This window comes from Python bivittatus, unplaced genomic scaffold, assembly GCF_059951505.1.
Source record: "Python bivittatus isolate LINGU-HERP-01145 unplaced genomic scaffold, Pbiv_v1 ctg000700_np1212, whole genome shotgun sequence".
NCBI lineage: Eukaryota > Metazoa > Chordata > Lepidosauria > Squamata > Pythonidae > Python > Python bivittatus.
In genome coordinates this window covers 28,170,800-28,183,295 of record NW_028277098.1, presented here as the reverse complement: position 1 = coordinate 28,183,295, position 12,496 = coordinate 28,170,800, and the positions used below count along the sequence as shown (strand labels likewise).

General features: G+C 37.7%; 1 protein-coding gene across 1 annotated transcript in view; it reads left to right on the top strand.

The window, feature by feature from the left end:
* The window catches only part of HS2ST1 (heparan sulfate 2-O-sulfotransferase 1), a 100,314-nt gene extending 92,216 nt beyond the window's left edge, over positions 1-8,098 (top strand). Inside the window, exons 6-7 of the mRNA XM_007423784.3 lie at positions 652-809; positions 3,504-8,098. Coding sequence (XP_007423846.1) covers positions 652-809; positions 3,504-3,730 — 385 coding nt within the window. The 3' untranslated portion in view covers positions 3,731-8,098. The remainder of the gene's footprint in view (positions 1-651; positions 810-3,503) is intronic.
* Positions 8,099-12,496: the final 4,398 nt, after the last annotated feature.

Below are 12,496 nucleotides of genomic sequence, written 5' to 3'. Positions count from 1 at the left end.
CACAGAGGGTTTGTCATGATAATGTCCCAAACATGTGATGTCTGGAGGCCACTTCAAGTATAACTTAATTTCCAACGCAGTGTTTTTGTATATAAATGTGTTGGTGATCATTTCTTCAATTTATTCAACGCAAGGCCTGAGCAACTACTTTCCAAGTATTAAGTGTCATCTGAATGCTTAATCATTCCAGAAATAGAAAATCTCTTTCTTCTGCTTATAAAGCAATCTTGCTAAAATGCAAATATTCTATAGTTGTTGTAGAAGACTGCTGAAGAACCCAAATGTTCTTTTGAATCTTTTTTCTCACATTCACAATGATATTCTTTAATGTTTTAGTACAAAAGCAAAACTTTCCCCATTCAGTAGTTGCACAGCACACTTTAAAAAGGTATTTGTGCCATCAAGAAGTTAGAAATCAGAGCTGTAAATCTTTTGACATCTAACCTAGGCAATGAAGAGAGTAAAAAGTGGGAAGCAGGGAAAAAAGCAAAGGAAATTAAAAATGAGTGTGGCTGAAACTTTGTTTTCTTGCCTGTGCAAAGATAACAGCTTAGCCATTATTTTAGCCTGGTGTGAGAATATCTAAATGAAGGGAACCAAAATTCTTGGCAGACATCAAAACCATCCTGTAATTACTTTTTATCATTTTAGGAATGTGGGAAGCAGATGGGCTTTGGAACAAGCCAAATACAACTTGATTAATGAATATTTCCTAGTGGGAGTTACTGAAGAGCTTGAAGACTTCATTATGTTGCTGGAGGCAGCTTTGCCTCGCTTCTTCAGGGGTGCTACAGAATTATATAGAACAGGTATTTAAATACCCATCAATTACATCATGTCTTTGTGTGCTTGTGTGTATGTATTTCTGTGTTTTATATCTCTTAGGACAAAATGGAGCATGTTTTCTGAGATTTTCATTATTTCATTCTTACAAGCTATGTATTAAGGCTGTGCATGAAATAGAAAATGTGTGTCAAGCCTAGAACACGCACACTGCATTTCAGAAGTTCTGCTTTTGGAACTGTTTGGCTGGGGTGTGATTCAGCAAAATTGAAGAGCATTTCAATTATTCTGGGTTTGGCTGAAACAAAATTTGGAGATCTATTACAGGGTGAATAGGGCAAGTTAGTCTGCTCTTTTTGTACATGCCTAAGCCAGGTAACTTGGCCAATAACCTAGCCTTGAGGGGCCGGATCTGGCCTGCCGCCCAAAATCATCCAGCCAGTAGTCCCAAAAGAAATATGTCTACCTGGCCCATGGTGGTTCTTAAAAAATAATTCATGTTAGTAATTTTGTCTCAGGCCTGATGTAGAACCACAGTATTCTAATAAATTGTAACAATTTGGGTGGGTTACAAGTCTATATAAATATACATATGCGTTTATAGCATACCTTCTGTTACTGAGATTTCTTCCTCCTCCCTCTGTAAGCATTTCCTTCCCCAACCACAAGAGGCACACTGAGACTCTGTGGAGCACACTCTTGTTTTCCTCTCTGGCCACACCTCATTTCCTTTTTCCTGACAAAGCAGTGCATCTCTGTGGTTTACCCAAAGAGTCCTCCCAAATGTCAAGAGGAAGAGAGTGAGTGGCCACATAGTCTCTGGCCTCTTTGCAGAAGAAGGCTGCCAGCCCCTGATCTAAGCACTGGCCACTCACTAATCTCAGTACTTTACTCTCTGTAGCCACCGCCCATGTCTTTGGCTTCAAGTGCAGCATGTTCAGCTGCCTCTCCCCCTTCCCCCTGAATCTTTCCAGGCTTTTCCTTTCCCTAGCTACCCTTAGCTGCCACCATGGTGCTTGGCCGTGATGTATGCAGCTGGCCTGATTACCTCTCCAATCCTCTCGGCCCCTTCCTTTCCCTACATCCCCTTAGTCTCCGCCTCCTTCACTTCAGCTGCAGCATATCCAAACAGCTCATCACCACTTCTGATCTTCTAAGCACCTTTTTTTTCCCCTAGCATCCTTAAATGTCCTTTGCTTTTCTGCCTCCCCCCACCCTCCAAAAGCACTTCTGCCTGAAGATGTGTATTTTGGTCTGGGCACAGTTTGTGTGCACAGAACGTTTTGCACATTACTACTGAGAACCTATGTGTAAGACCAATGGCTTTTTCCACTTCTCGCTTTTGTACTCAGAACCATCTACATGCATGCTTGTCTTTTACTACTTGCTGGAAACTAAACGAAACATGAATGGCTTTGCCATGTTGTTTTAGGCTCCAAAGACCTAACTTTTTCATCACAGTTTGAAGAGGATCTTCAATTTTTCAGGGGCTTTCTAATGTATTACTGGAAAAAAGGAAGTAAAGCTTCCTACCTGGTATTAGGAAATAGGCACTAGACCAAATCACCTTTGGGATTAGACTGCATTTCTAGATAGCAAATATACTCTTGAGTGTTCAGTTATATGTAGCAGGGCTGTGCAGCACTTCAGGGTCAAAGCCAAAATGGTGCTTCACAGCATGTGTGTAGCTCCTGTGAGCAGCTCCTTAAGCAAAATTTTTTTCCCCAGGATTGCATAGCAGCAGATGCATAACCCTGGGAAAAGATCCAGCTTTTTAAGAAGTTGCCAACAGATGCTACATGCATGTCCTGACACCCTGCAAACCACCTTTTCCCCTTTGAATCCAAAGCACTCAGATCACTAATAAGTAGGGATGTGTATAACATGTCAAATTTGAACTATTTGGAATTTGAAATACCATGTGTCAAGCTGAAAACAGTTGTTTTCTATTTGAAATAAGCTGTTTTAATCCTGTCAGAAGTGTCTCAAGTTTAAAACACTCCTCAAATGATCAAAATGGCCTGTTCCCAGTAGAGAACAACTGTTTGGAATTTAAACACTTTTCACACCACTTGATAGGAGACATTCTTACTATTTGCTTTAGTAAATAAACTCATTGTGGTTTATAGCCTGACCTTTATTATTATTTCATAATTATGGTTGGAGAGTAGAGCATAAGGAGCTAACTTTCATAGTGCGAAAGTAATATAATATACTATAGCTATATACTATAGCTTATATTCTAAGCACATATAAGTCTTGTGGTATATCCCTACAATAAATGACTTTGTCCTCTTGTCTTTTAAAAGAGATTTTAAGGTGAAGCATTTATATCATAAGAGATGTCACCACAAAACAAATTGCTTTGTGTTTTTATTAACTTTGTTATCAGTACTGCTGAATTTCCAAATAACCATTAATCATGATAAATAAATGTGATAATGAAGAAATGCAATTACTTCCTCTTTACATTTTCAGTAATTAAGCTCTTTAGTGGTGAAATGAATGCAAATGCTTTTTTTTTTTTGGTTAAAGTTGGTGCTCAGTTACAAAAGCTTAATAAATCTTGGCCAAAATTATGTCACTTTGCATATCCATTTAGAAACCTTCAGACTAAAGCAGCAACAACCTATGCAAGCTTGTACAAATGTATGGCCCATGCTGGACAGTAATGAGAATATTTATGCTACGAAGTTGTAACTTATCACTTTTTTTTTTAGGTAAGAAGTCTCACCTTAGGAAGACAACGGAGAAAAAGCTCCCCACAAAAGAAACCATTGCAAAGCTGCAGCAGTCTGAAATCTGGAAAATGGAGAACGAGTTCTATGAATTTGCACTTGAGCAATTTCAGTTTGTCAGAGCACATGCAGTTCGAGAAAAAGATGGAGAGCTATATATTCTGGCACAAAACTTTTTTTATGAAAAGATCTACCCAAAATCGAACTAAATACAATGCATATTTTTAGGTTAAGAAAACAAACCTTGTGGTCACATCCTTATTCTCAGCACCAATTGGTAGATGATTGATAAATCAACTGAAGCGCTTTGATCTTGAGCTCAGTAGAGTGCACTGTGGGTTGCTTGAAGAAGATAGCTGAGGACTAGAGACCTTGATCATCTCTATGTTTAAGCTTCAGTTTCTTTAATATTCTGAAAGAAGGTTACAACCTAACCTAAAGAAACTTGCACAGAAATTTACAGAAATTAACCACATACCAGTTGTAGCTGAAGTTTAGGGGAAAGGCTTCCTTTTATTGTCTTCTTGATTCATAGAACAGCTTATTTTACTTAACGTGGTGCAGAGAGGAAGCTGTTGGTGTCAACATGGGTTGTATACACTTATGAATAATATTAATAACTGGCTGACATTTGTGCTTCGTTCTTGTGAATTCATATCACATGACATTCATTGGAATGTTCACCTTCTGCTAAGAAATGATGCAGCTGGACATGACCATATTTATAAATATGGATTTTCATTTTAAGAAGTTAGAACTGGTCATCAGTGTGTTCTTTTAAAAAATCAAATCCTGTAGTAATATTGTGAAAAGGCTGAAAATCACTCAGTGTTTCTTTAATATCTTTTGAATCTCCAACCTACGTTGGAAAAACTGTTAAGAAGTTAGCTTTTGCCTACACTTCAATGTAAAACAGATAATGGATTCTGTATCAATGTTCCATGGATTCTTTGTAATTTTTAACAACTACTGGCAAATCCATTTTCTGACTCAAATAGTGAGCTGTGGTATGGTTAGGGTTTTCCTATTTAGATACTTTTACCAGTAGAATATTTTTACTAAGGTGCTTTACAATGTGTTTTAAAGCATTGCATTTGCAGAAGGAGAAAACAGCTGTAAATAATGCATATTTTATGTATTCGGACCAAAAGGTTAGAAGTAAATTGTTTAAAGTGTCTTTGCACCAGTTTTGTTGGATGTAAAGTAAAAGAATCCCATTTGCTGTTCAAGTCCCCACTTTGAGTTAACAGTTGGACATCACTGAAACATACTTCAGTGATCATAACAAATTTAAATATACCATGTGTCTGTCCAGGATCTCCTTTTTCAGAAAACAACTTAATCTTCATCCTTTTATCATGATTAAAAGGAAAAGGAAAACTGAAGCATGTGGCCTGGCCAGGAGAGATATGAAGAAATTGATGTCAGTGTATTCATTGAACTGCCTTATGTTACTTAGTAAACTTGCATTTGCCACAGTTAGCACCTTACAACATAAATGAGATTGTTTCGCAGTTAGTTACATTCTGAAATGCTATATTTTAAACAAAATTCAAGAACATTTGCCATTCTTAAAATTCCCTGTTGGTGCACAATTCTACTTGATTTTTTAAAACAATAGCATTAAGGTATGAAGATTTTTAAAAGAATCAGTTAAAAATCAACCTTTGAATTTTACATTCAGTAGAGTGCTAAACGTGCAGATGTATGGAGAGGAAAACTTTATCAAAAGTGTGTATCTGTTATACAAATGAAAGAAGTTCTATCTATAATTGAATGTTTTAATGCCAAAAACATGATGCTATTATAATAAGGTAATGAGACTGTTAAGTAAAGCTTTTACTTTTATGTATATTTTACTTTGACTACTTCTTAGAGAGATTTTAGAATGGCGCTGCTTTCCTATGCAGTGTGCTTTTGTTTAGATGACAAACACTGATTATGTCACTTTACTATATTACCATGAGCCTGACTGTTTTATAGCCATTTAAGTCCAGCAGAATTAGTTATGGGAAAACGCAGTAATTCCTATTAGAGTACTTGGCTACTTAAAATATAGTAAGCTTATGAACCTTAGGTGTTGATGTTCAGAGCACAACAAAAATCTTGATTGTCCAGGCTAATGGTTATATAGTTTGCCTGTTGATTTCATTCTTGTGTGTTAGGAAGAGAATTTAACGTTGTGCTTCAGAACAAGGGGTCGTCCAGCGTAATGTGAGCTAGCGCCACCATGTAGATATGTGACTGTGCAAATTATTTCCAAAAAAGCAGTATGGATCCTTCATCCTAGTACCATGGTGCAGACTACATGGGATATCAGTCCTTGCAAATTCTCCACTATGTGGATGTATGTTAAAGGAAAGAGTGTGTGTCTATTAATTGGACATGAGCTGCTTTGCCTTTAGGTCTATCTTCATTAGTTCAGGTTTATTTTAGATACTCAGGCTACAATGATGTCTACAGTTACCTGGGATTAAGCCCTACTGAGCACAGTGGGACTTATTCCTGAGTAAATGCATATGATTGTGCTGGCAATATTGTAAAGTAGACAGCAAGTGGGTAAAAGAGTAGGAAGGCCCTTTTGTTATTTCCTAAATGCTCATTTTAAACACAAACTATGGCAGCTGTATATGTTTTAGCCTAGTTACTGTAAATCGTAAATGAGTTATATTTGGCTTCATGAGACATCATCAGATACTACTCCATTTAGAGAAAATAATTTTCCTCATGATAATTTAGGCCCGATAAGCTGTATGAAAAGTTAGAGAATTGTAGAAAGAGGTTACTGCAATATTAAGATATTGGCAAAAAATTAAAATATGTATGATTGCATTTAAAATGAAACACAATATTTTGAGACCAACAACACCGCTATTGCATACTCTTAAATCATCTGTATTTTATTCTCTAATGTTCTTTGCATGATGCGGTTGTAAATTACTTTTAAAGAAAGCACTGAATAAAGGTCTTAATGTTTACAAAGTAAAATACAGGCATCTAAACATTTGACGTAAACTTGCAAATTACAAACAATATTTGAAACAGGACATGATAGCCTACACATTTCAACAGTATTGAAAGTTTTAAAAAGGAATTATTTATCTTCCTAGGGAGGGCTGTTTGGTTTTCTGTTTGACTATGATTTTACTTTGCAAGTACAAGCATGGTTTAAAAGGCCAATTTCTACTCCTTCTTTAGAAAGAATCTTTGAAGCAGTTCTGTTTGAATCTTAGTCAAAGGGAGGGTGGTCAGGGCTTTGATCTCTAAAGAACTACATTATTTCTTGTTAGTTAATAGTTAACATTCTCTGATTTTTGCTACAATAATTGACTTATGTGTTGCTTAAATACTTTCCTTTTAATCACCAGCTTTTCTGGATATTCCATTTAGAACTCCACCGAAACTTTAGCTGAGCTTTTTGTGGGGGAGAGGTTCATTTGATGAAGTGTGTAACAAGGACAAATAAGAGACTCTAGGTTGGGGTGGGGGGTTTGCAGGGCAGTATTGTTTAGCGTGGCTGAGGAGGTCTCCTTACTTTTTAGTCTTAAACTTGCATGCAGTTGTAAACACTGGCATAGAGCAACAAAAGGCTGTGTTGAACCCAGGCTTGATCTGCAATCTCTTTCTGGAATGTCTAGAGGATTATAGCCATATTCAAGAATTTTAGAAATATAACTATGGAAGATCTATAGGAACATGATTCCAGCTGACTTCTACATTCTCTTATTAATGTGGAAGTGAGACTGTCTTACTGAATGAAGTTTGTTTTCAGATCTTCCCTATAAAGATCAGGAAATCCAGAGTAGAAATTGGTATGGACATCTCCAGACTGTATCTGTGACTGTCATTTTTAAAAAGCCTCAATAGGACTTACGCTATAACGTGATCTAGTATAGTTTTAAGGTGTTCCAGGAAGGGCTGCTAACGGTAGAATGGCTGTTGTTACACAAAATAAACACCCTAAAACTTACATAAGTTTTCTCACTCTTCCCTGGGAAACCACAGAATGGACTTGTAAAAGTAAGAAACAGTTTTGGTCTTACAATTACTCTTAAGTACACCTTGAAATAATTACAAGTATGAATTTTACATTTTTTCTTCTTTGCAACACATAGATGATAATTTGCATTCCAGGCAAAATATAAGTAGCTACTCTGGTTGCATGTAGGATTGATTCAGATACATCACCAACTGTCTGGTATCCCAAACATATAGGAGCAAATCATGATTAGTATGATCTCCCTCTTTTCCCGCCTCTCCTAATAATTTCTGGGTAAATTCTAAACTGGTTTTGAAGGGTAGAACAGCCAACACAAACTGGGGCTTTTGTTACCTCTGAATTAATACTACATGGTCTACTATAAGTGGATTGTCAAGACACCCACAAACCATGGTTTATAGTTGCTTACAAACTATGGTACTTTAATATTGGATGAGGGATTATGATGAACATAGTTTCTTGTTACATCTGAATTTTATTAGGGTCTGTGAGTTCTTCAATCTTTTAAGTATTGGGTCCCCTGAAAAAAAATATTTGTGGTTAGGAGTCGTTTGTGGTGGCACTCTATAAAGAAGATCATTGAACAATCTCTTCTATCTGTGAGTAGAAGCATTTTTCCTTCATACTGAACATGTGGGTTCAGGATGGGTCTTTCCTGTTGCTTCTCAGTTGAAAACTACAAATGTACTTTTCTGAAAGTTGTTTAAAACATTTTGAATTTGAAAATAAAATGGTGGGGATAGAGTAGAGGAAACTGTCAAAACAAAATTGATAATCAAAGACTGTCAAATAGTAGCTAAACAGAGATTTCTTTTTTTAATATTCCAGACTCAGTAGTATATACTGAACTGTTACAACTGACTTTCCCTTCTACATTTCAGCAAGCAGGGATAACTTGTTCATTGGTTTTTTAAGACTGTAAATCTCAAGTTTGTATTAAATATTGAAGAACATATATTCTTTAAAAGTGCAGCCCATAGTACAGATGATTATTAGTCTGGAATATTAAATTCCTTAAAATATTTTAATGCATGCATTTAAAGAATTTGATTAGTAGGAACACTTGAATGAAGTTAAAAGAATTGCTTTATAAATCTTTAGGCAGTGGGAGGTGGGTAGTGATATTCGGATTATTTATATATTTTGTAAATCCAAATATATGAAATGTGTATATCGTAATGTTTCAGATATAGTAGTATTCCCCAGATCCAGTGAATTATTACTTACCCGAAAGCACCGTGCCCACTGGAGATGGAGGTAGTATTCACACGAGCAGGGGATGGGGTGGTTATGCGCATGAATTGCTGCCCTTACTGAAATGAACGAGAAGCGTACACATAAATAGGCAAGGCGTCTGACTCTGGAATTAAAACACAGTTGTGGAAAGTACATTGTTGCATAGACCTGTTTCACAGGTTAAAATAGCCTCGTGCCGAGCCATTGCTGTACATGCCCAAATTTGAACACACACCTGCCTTTCAACATGATAATTTAGAATACGTTTTTTGAAATCACATGCCTTGGAGAACAAAACAGCACTGAATAAAAGTTTCAACTGTTACACTTTTTCTCCAATGTGCACAACTTGATCCGCATAATAAAGTAAGCTTTTATACTTATGTCAGAATTCTAGCAAACAATGTTTCAAAATGCACAATGGGTTTATGCATCAATTTGTTCAAATACTGTATATGCACAGAGTTCTCAAGTGATTAGAAGGAAGCTAAGCTGTAATACTGTTTTTGGAGCCTAACGGATAAGGGAAAGGCGGTCCTTTACAAATTGATTGCTTTTTAGATATTTTGCATATCTAAACATGAGCAGCTGATACTTCCCCACCGTGAACCTTACTCCCTGTCTGTGCTCTGTGTACTCTGAAATAAAACCTTTATGATTTCAGTAAGATTTGCTTTTACGTTAACTTCTCCAGCATTGCAGCTGAAAGAGGTCTTGGAAATGTTGTTTTCTATATTCAGTGCCTAATCTGTGCTACCACGAAAACCCAAAAAGCCTCTTCCGTGTGCACTGCCAATTAGCTCTTAAGAGTGGAGCATTCTGTGATCACTCTAGTACAGACTAGAACAAGTGTAATCAATGATCCATTGCCAAGATATACTGTATACATAGCCCATGTAGGTATGTAACCTTTTGTGGCACCTATTTATAAATGGAAACCCTTGTGATTTTTATATATTTGGTTTAAAAAAATCTGTTCAGATGCTTGGATTTCTCTCTTACTGAAATTTTGGTAAGCCAAGCTGTAGTTTCTATATTGCAGCATTTCAGAAGCATTATTGAATGTAATTTTGAGAATATAGATTGTGACTCATTATTTTTTAAGATACACATCAAAACTAGTGCCTTTTTCCTCACAGTCTGTGTTAGAAGATGCTCACTCTTCCTTTTCACATATGGATTCAGTTGTTCAATACTCTCCCAAATTTAAAACCATTTTGTCACAGCTGTTTGATAGAATTGCTTTATTTTTTTCCTTTACTTTGCTGAAAGCTTTCTCTTGTTGAGTGTTTCAGTTGATTACCTAATGCAAATAATACATAAAATAAAACACCCAATGGGAATGGGGGAAGACAAGTCTGGTGTCTTTGTTTGAAATGTGTTTTGTGAACATTCAGTAGATGTATCCTAGGAAAATGCAGGCAGTTGAACTTAAAATGAGAAATAGCTGCAGGAGTGCCTTTCTTATACTTCAGTAATCTTTGAACCTGTGTATTGGTTTGGATATGACTTTTTGTGAGAGGAATGTACAAGGAGGTAGAGATCTTGTGTTAATTAAAACATATGGGTGAGTGAAATATTCAGAGTTAGAGTTGGCTTTGGAATGACAGCCCACATTTGAGGTTTGAATAGGAACAGTTATGTAGGAAGCTGAGGCAGTTGAAGGAATAGGAGTGGAGTCCAAATAATTCACTGATCATCACTGCTTAGGATTCGTTCCATAACTCGAGTGGATGGCAGGGAGAAAGCAGAGTCATCTCACAGTCAAATAGTAACTCTGCAGAACATTATCTGAAAGGAAGACTCTGTTAAATCGGAGACACTCTCACCCCCTAAAGGAAGATTAGATAGAAAATAAGTTTAAAATCACACACACAAAACTATAGAGGTAGTCCTTGAGTTATAATGGCCAATATTGGGACCAAGATTGCCATCACTAAGCAATGCTATCTTAAAACACGATATCACATGCCTGCATCGCTTAGCGACAGTAATCCAGGCAGTCCCAGTTGCCGTCGTAACCCCTGCCCAGGTCGTTAAGTGGGAATTGGTGGAAGCTCAGGTAAGTGTGGGGTGCTGCAAGGGGGTGGGGAGGCCTGGTGTAGGCTGCATGTGAGTTGGGGGAGGGGGTGCTGCAGGTGCACGCATGCAAGCACAGGGAGGCCCAGGGAAGGAGGGCATGGCGCAGTGTGCAGGAAGGCACGGGGGACTTGCCAGAGCAACTTGCAGCCTTCCCTGACGGGTTCCCCATTGACTGCTTGTGGGAAGCTGAGAGGGAAAGTCACAAATGGCGATCAGGTGACCGCAGGACACTGCAACCACTGTAAGTACAAGCTGGTTGCCAAGCACCTGAATTGTGATCATGTGACTATGGGGGTGCTGCAACAACCAGAGCTTCGAGGACCGGTTCAGGTACCCTTTGTTCAGCACTGTCACAATTTCGAACTGTGGTTGGTAAGTGAGGACTATCTGTAGATGCTTGTATCCGTTGTCAATTTTCAGTGAAAAACAGTGCTAAAGACGGTTTTCCTTGACAAAATATGGACATGTGACATTACTGTATATATTATGTATATATTATCTGCATATAATTGTACACAACAAATGACACTCCAAGAAAGGGCCAGGCCAGGATTAAATGTGATTTTACTTAACGAGTGGCTGGGGAATTCTGGGAGTTGAAGTCCACATATCTTAATAGTTGCCAAGTTTGAAAAACACTGATCTATCCCTACCACATGCTACCCTAGTCCACCAACCCAATTAACTGAATTGTGTAAACTAATGTGCAAACTGGGGAAGAGATTCTTGGGATATTGGACTCCCCCCCCCCCCTTCTATATGTAAGAAAAGGAAATGGAATGACAGAGAACTTAATAGAATAAATGTGCATGTTTATTTTGTAGGAAGTCCCGTGGAGTTCTGTACCTAAGAACTAAGTCTATGCTAGCCCCATTCCCCTCTCTCCCTTCCATGTGTTGGTGAGTGTTTGCAGTACAGAACTTCTCTGCTGCTTGAACTGATTTTTCAAAATCCTCATTCCCCTGCATATCTTTGGGGATGAGATTGTGCACTGCAGATATTCTTCCTCTAGAAGGGTGACAAGGAGACAGAATGAGTGCATTTGTTCCCATTCCCCTATGAAGTGAGTTCCTTTCTTCTGACCCTTCCTTTAAATAGTTGCATTTTTCACCTGCTTGAGCCCTTTCAACAGCATCCTCCTGTTGGATTTATATTCCTGCACTAAGTAAGATTAACTGCTGCCCCATCGAACTTGAGCATTCAATGCTTCCTCTATTACTGTATTCTTAGCAAATGTAACACGTCTGCACTTAGAATTTGTTGGTAACCCCTTGAGAAAAATGTTTGTTTTCCTTTTGGGCATGTATGGTAAATTTCTTTCACTGATAACAACCATCCCTAGCCTGGCCATCAGTCTGTATCTTTTGTCTATCCAATTAGACAAAAGTCTGTATCTGTTGTCTGTCCAGGTTTTCCTCACAGGGGACTACATTTGCTAAAGCAACATCGCTCTAATTAATCACCAGTATAGGCCTCTTCATGGCGCTAGTTGCCCCTGTACCGAATCCTGAAGAATGCCCTTAAATGAGTTCTGTACTTTCTCTTCCCAAGTGGCCCCTTGAAACATGCTGTTTTTAGCAAATATTCAGTATGAGACTGAATGAGCCAATGTAACTTTCCGGTTTGTTACCCAGAAGCTATAATGCGTAAACGCAAC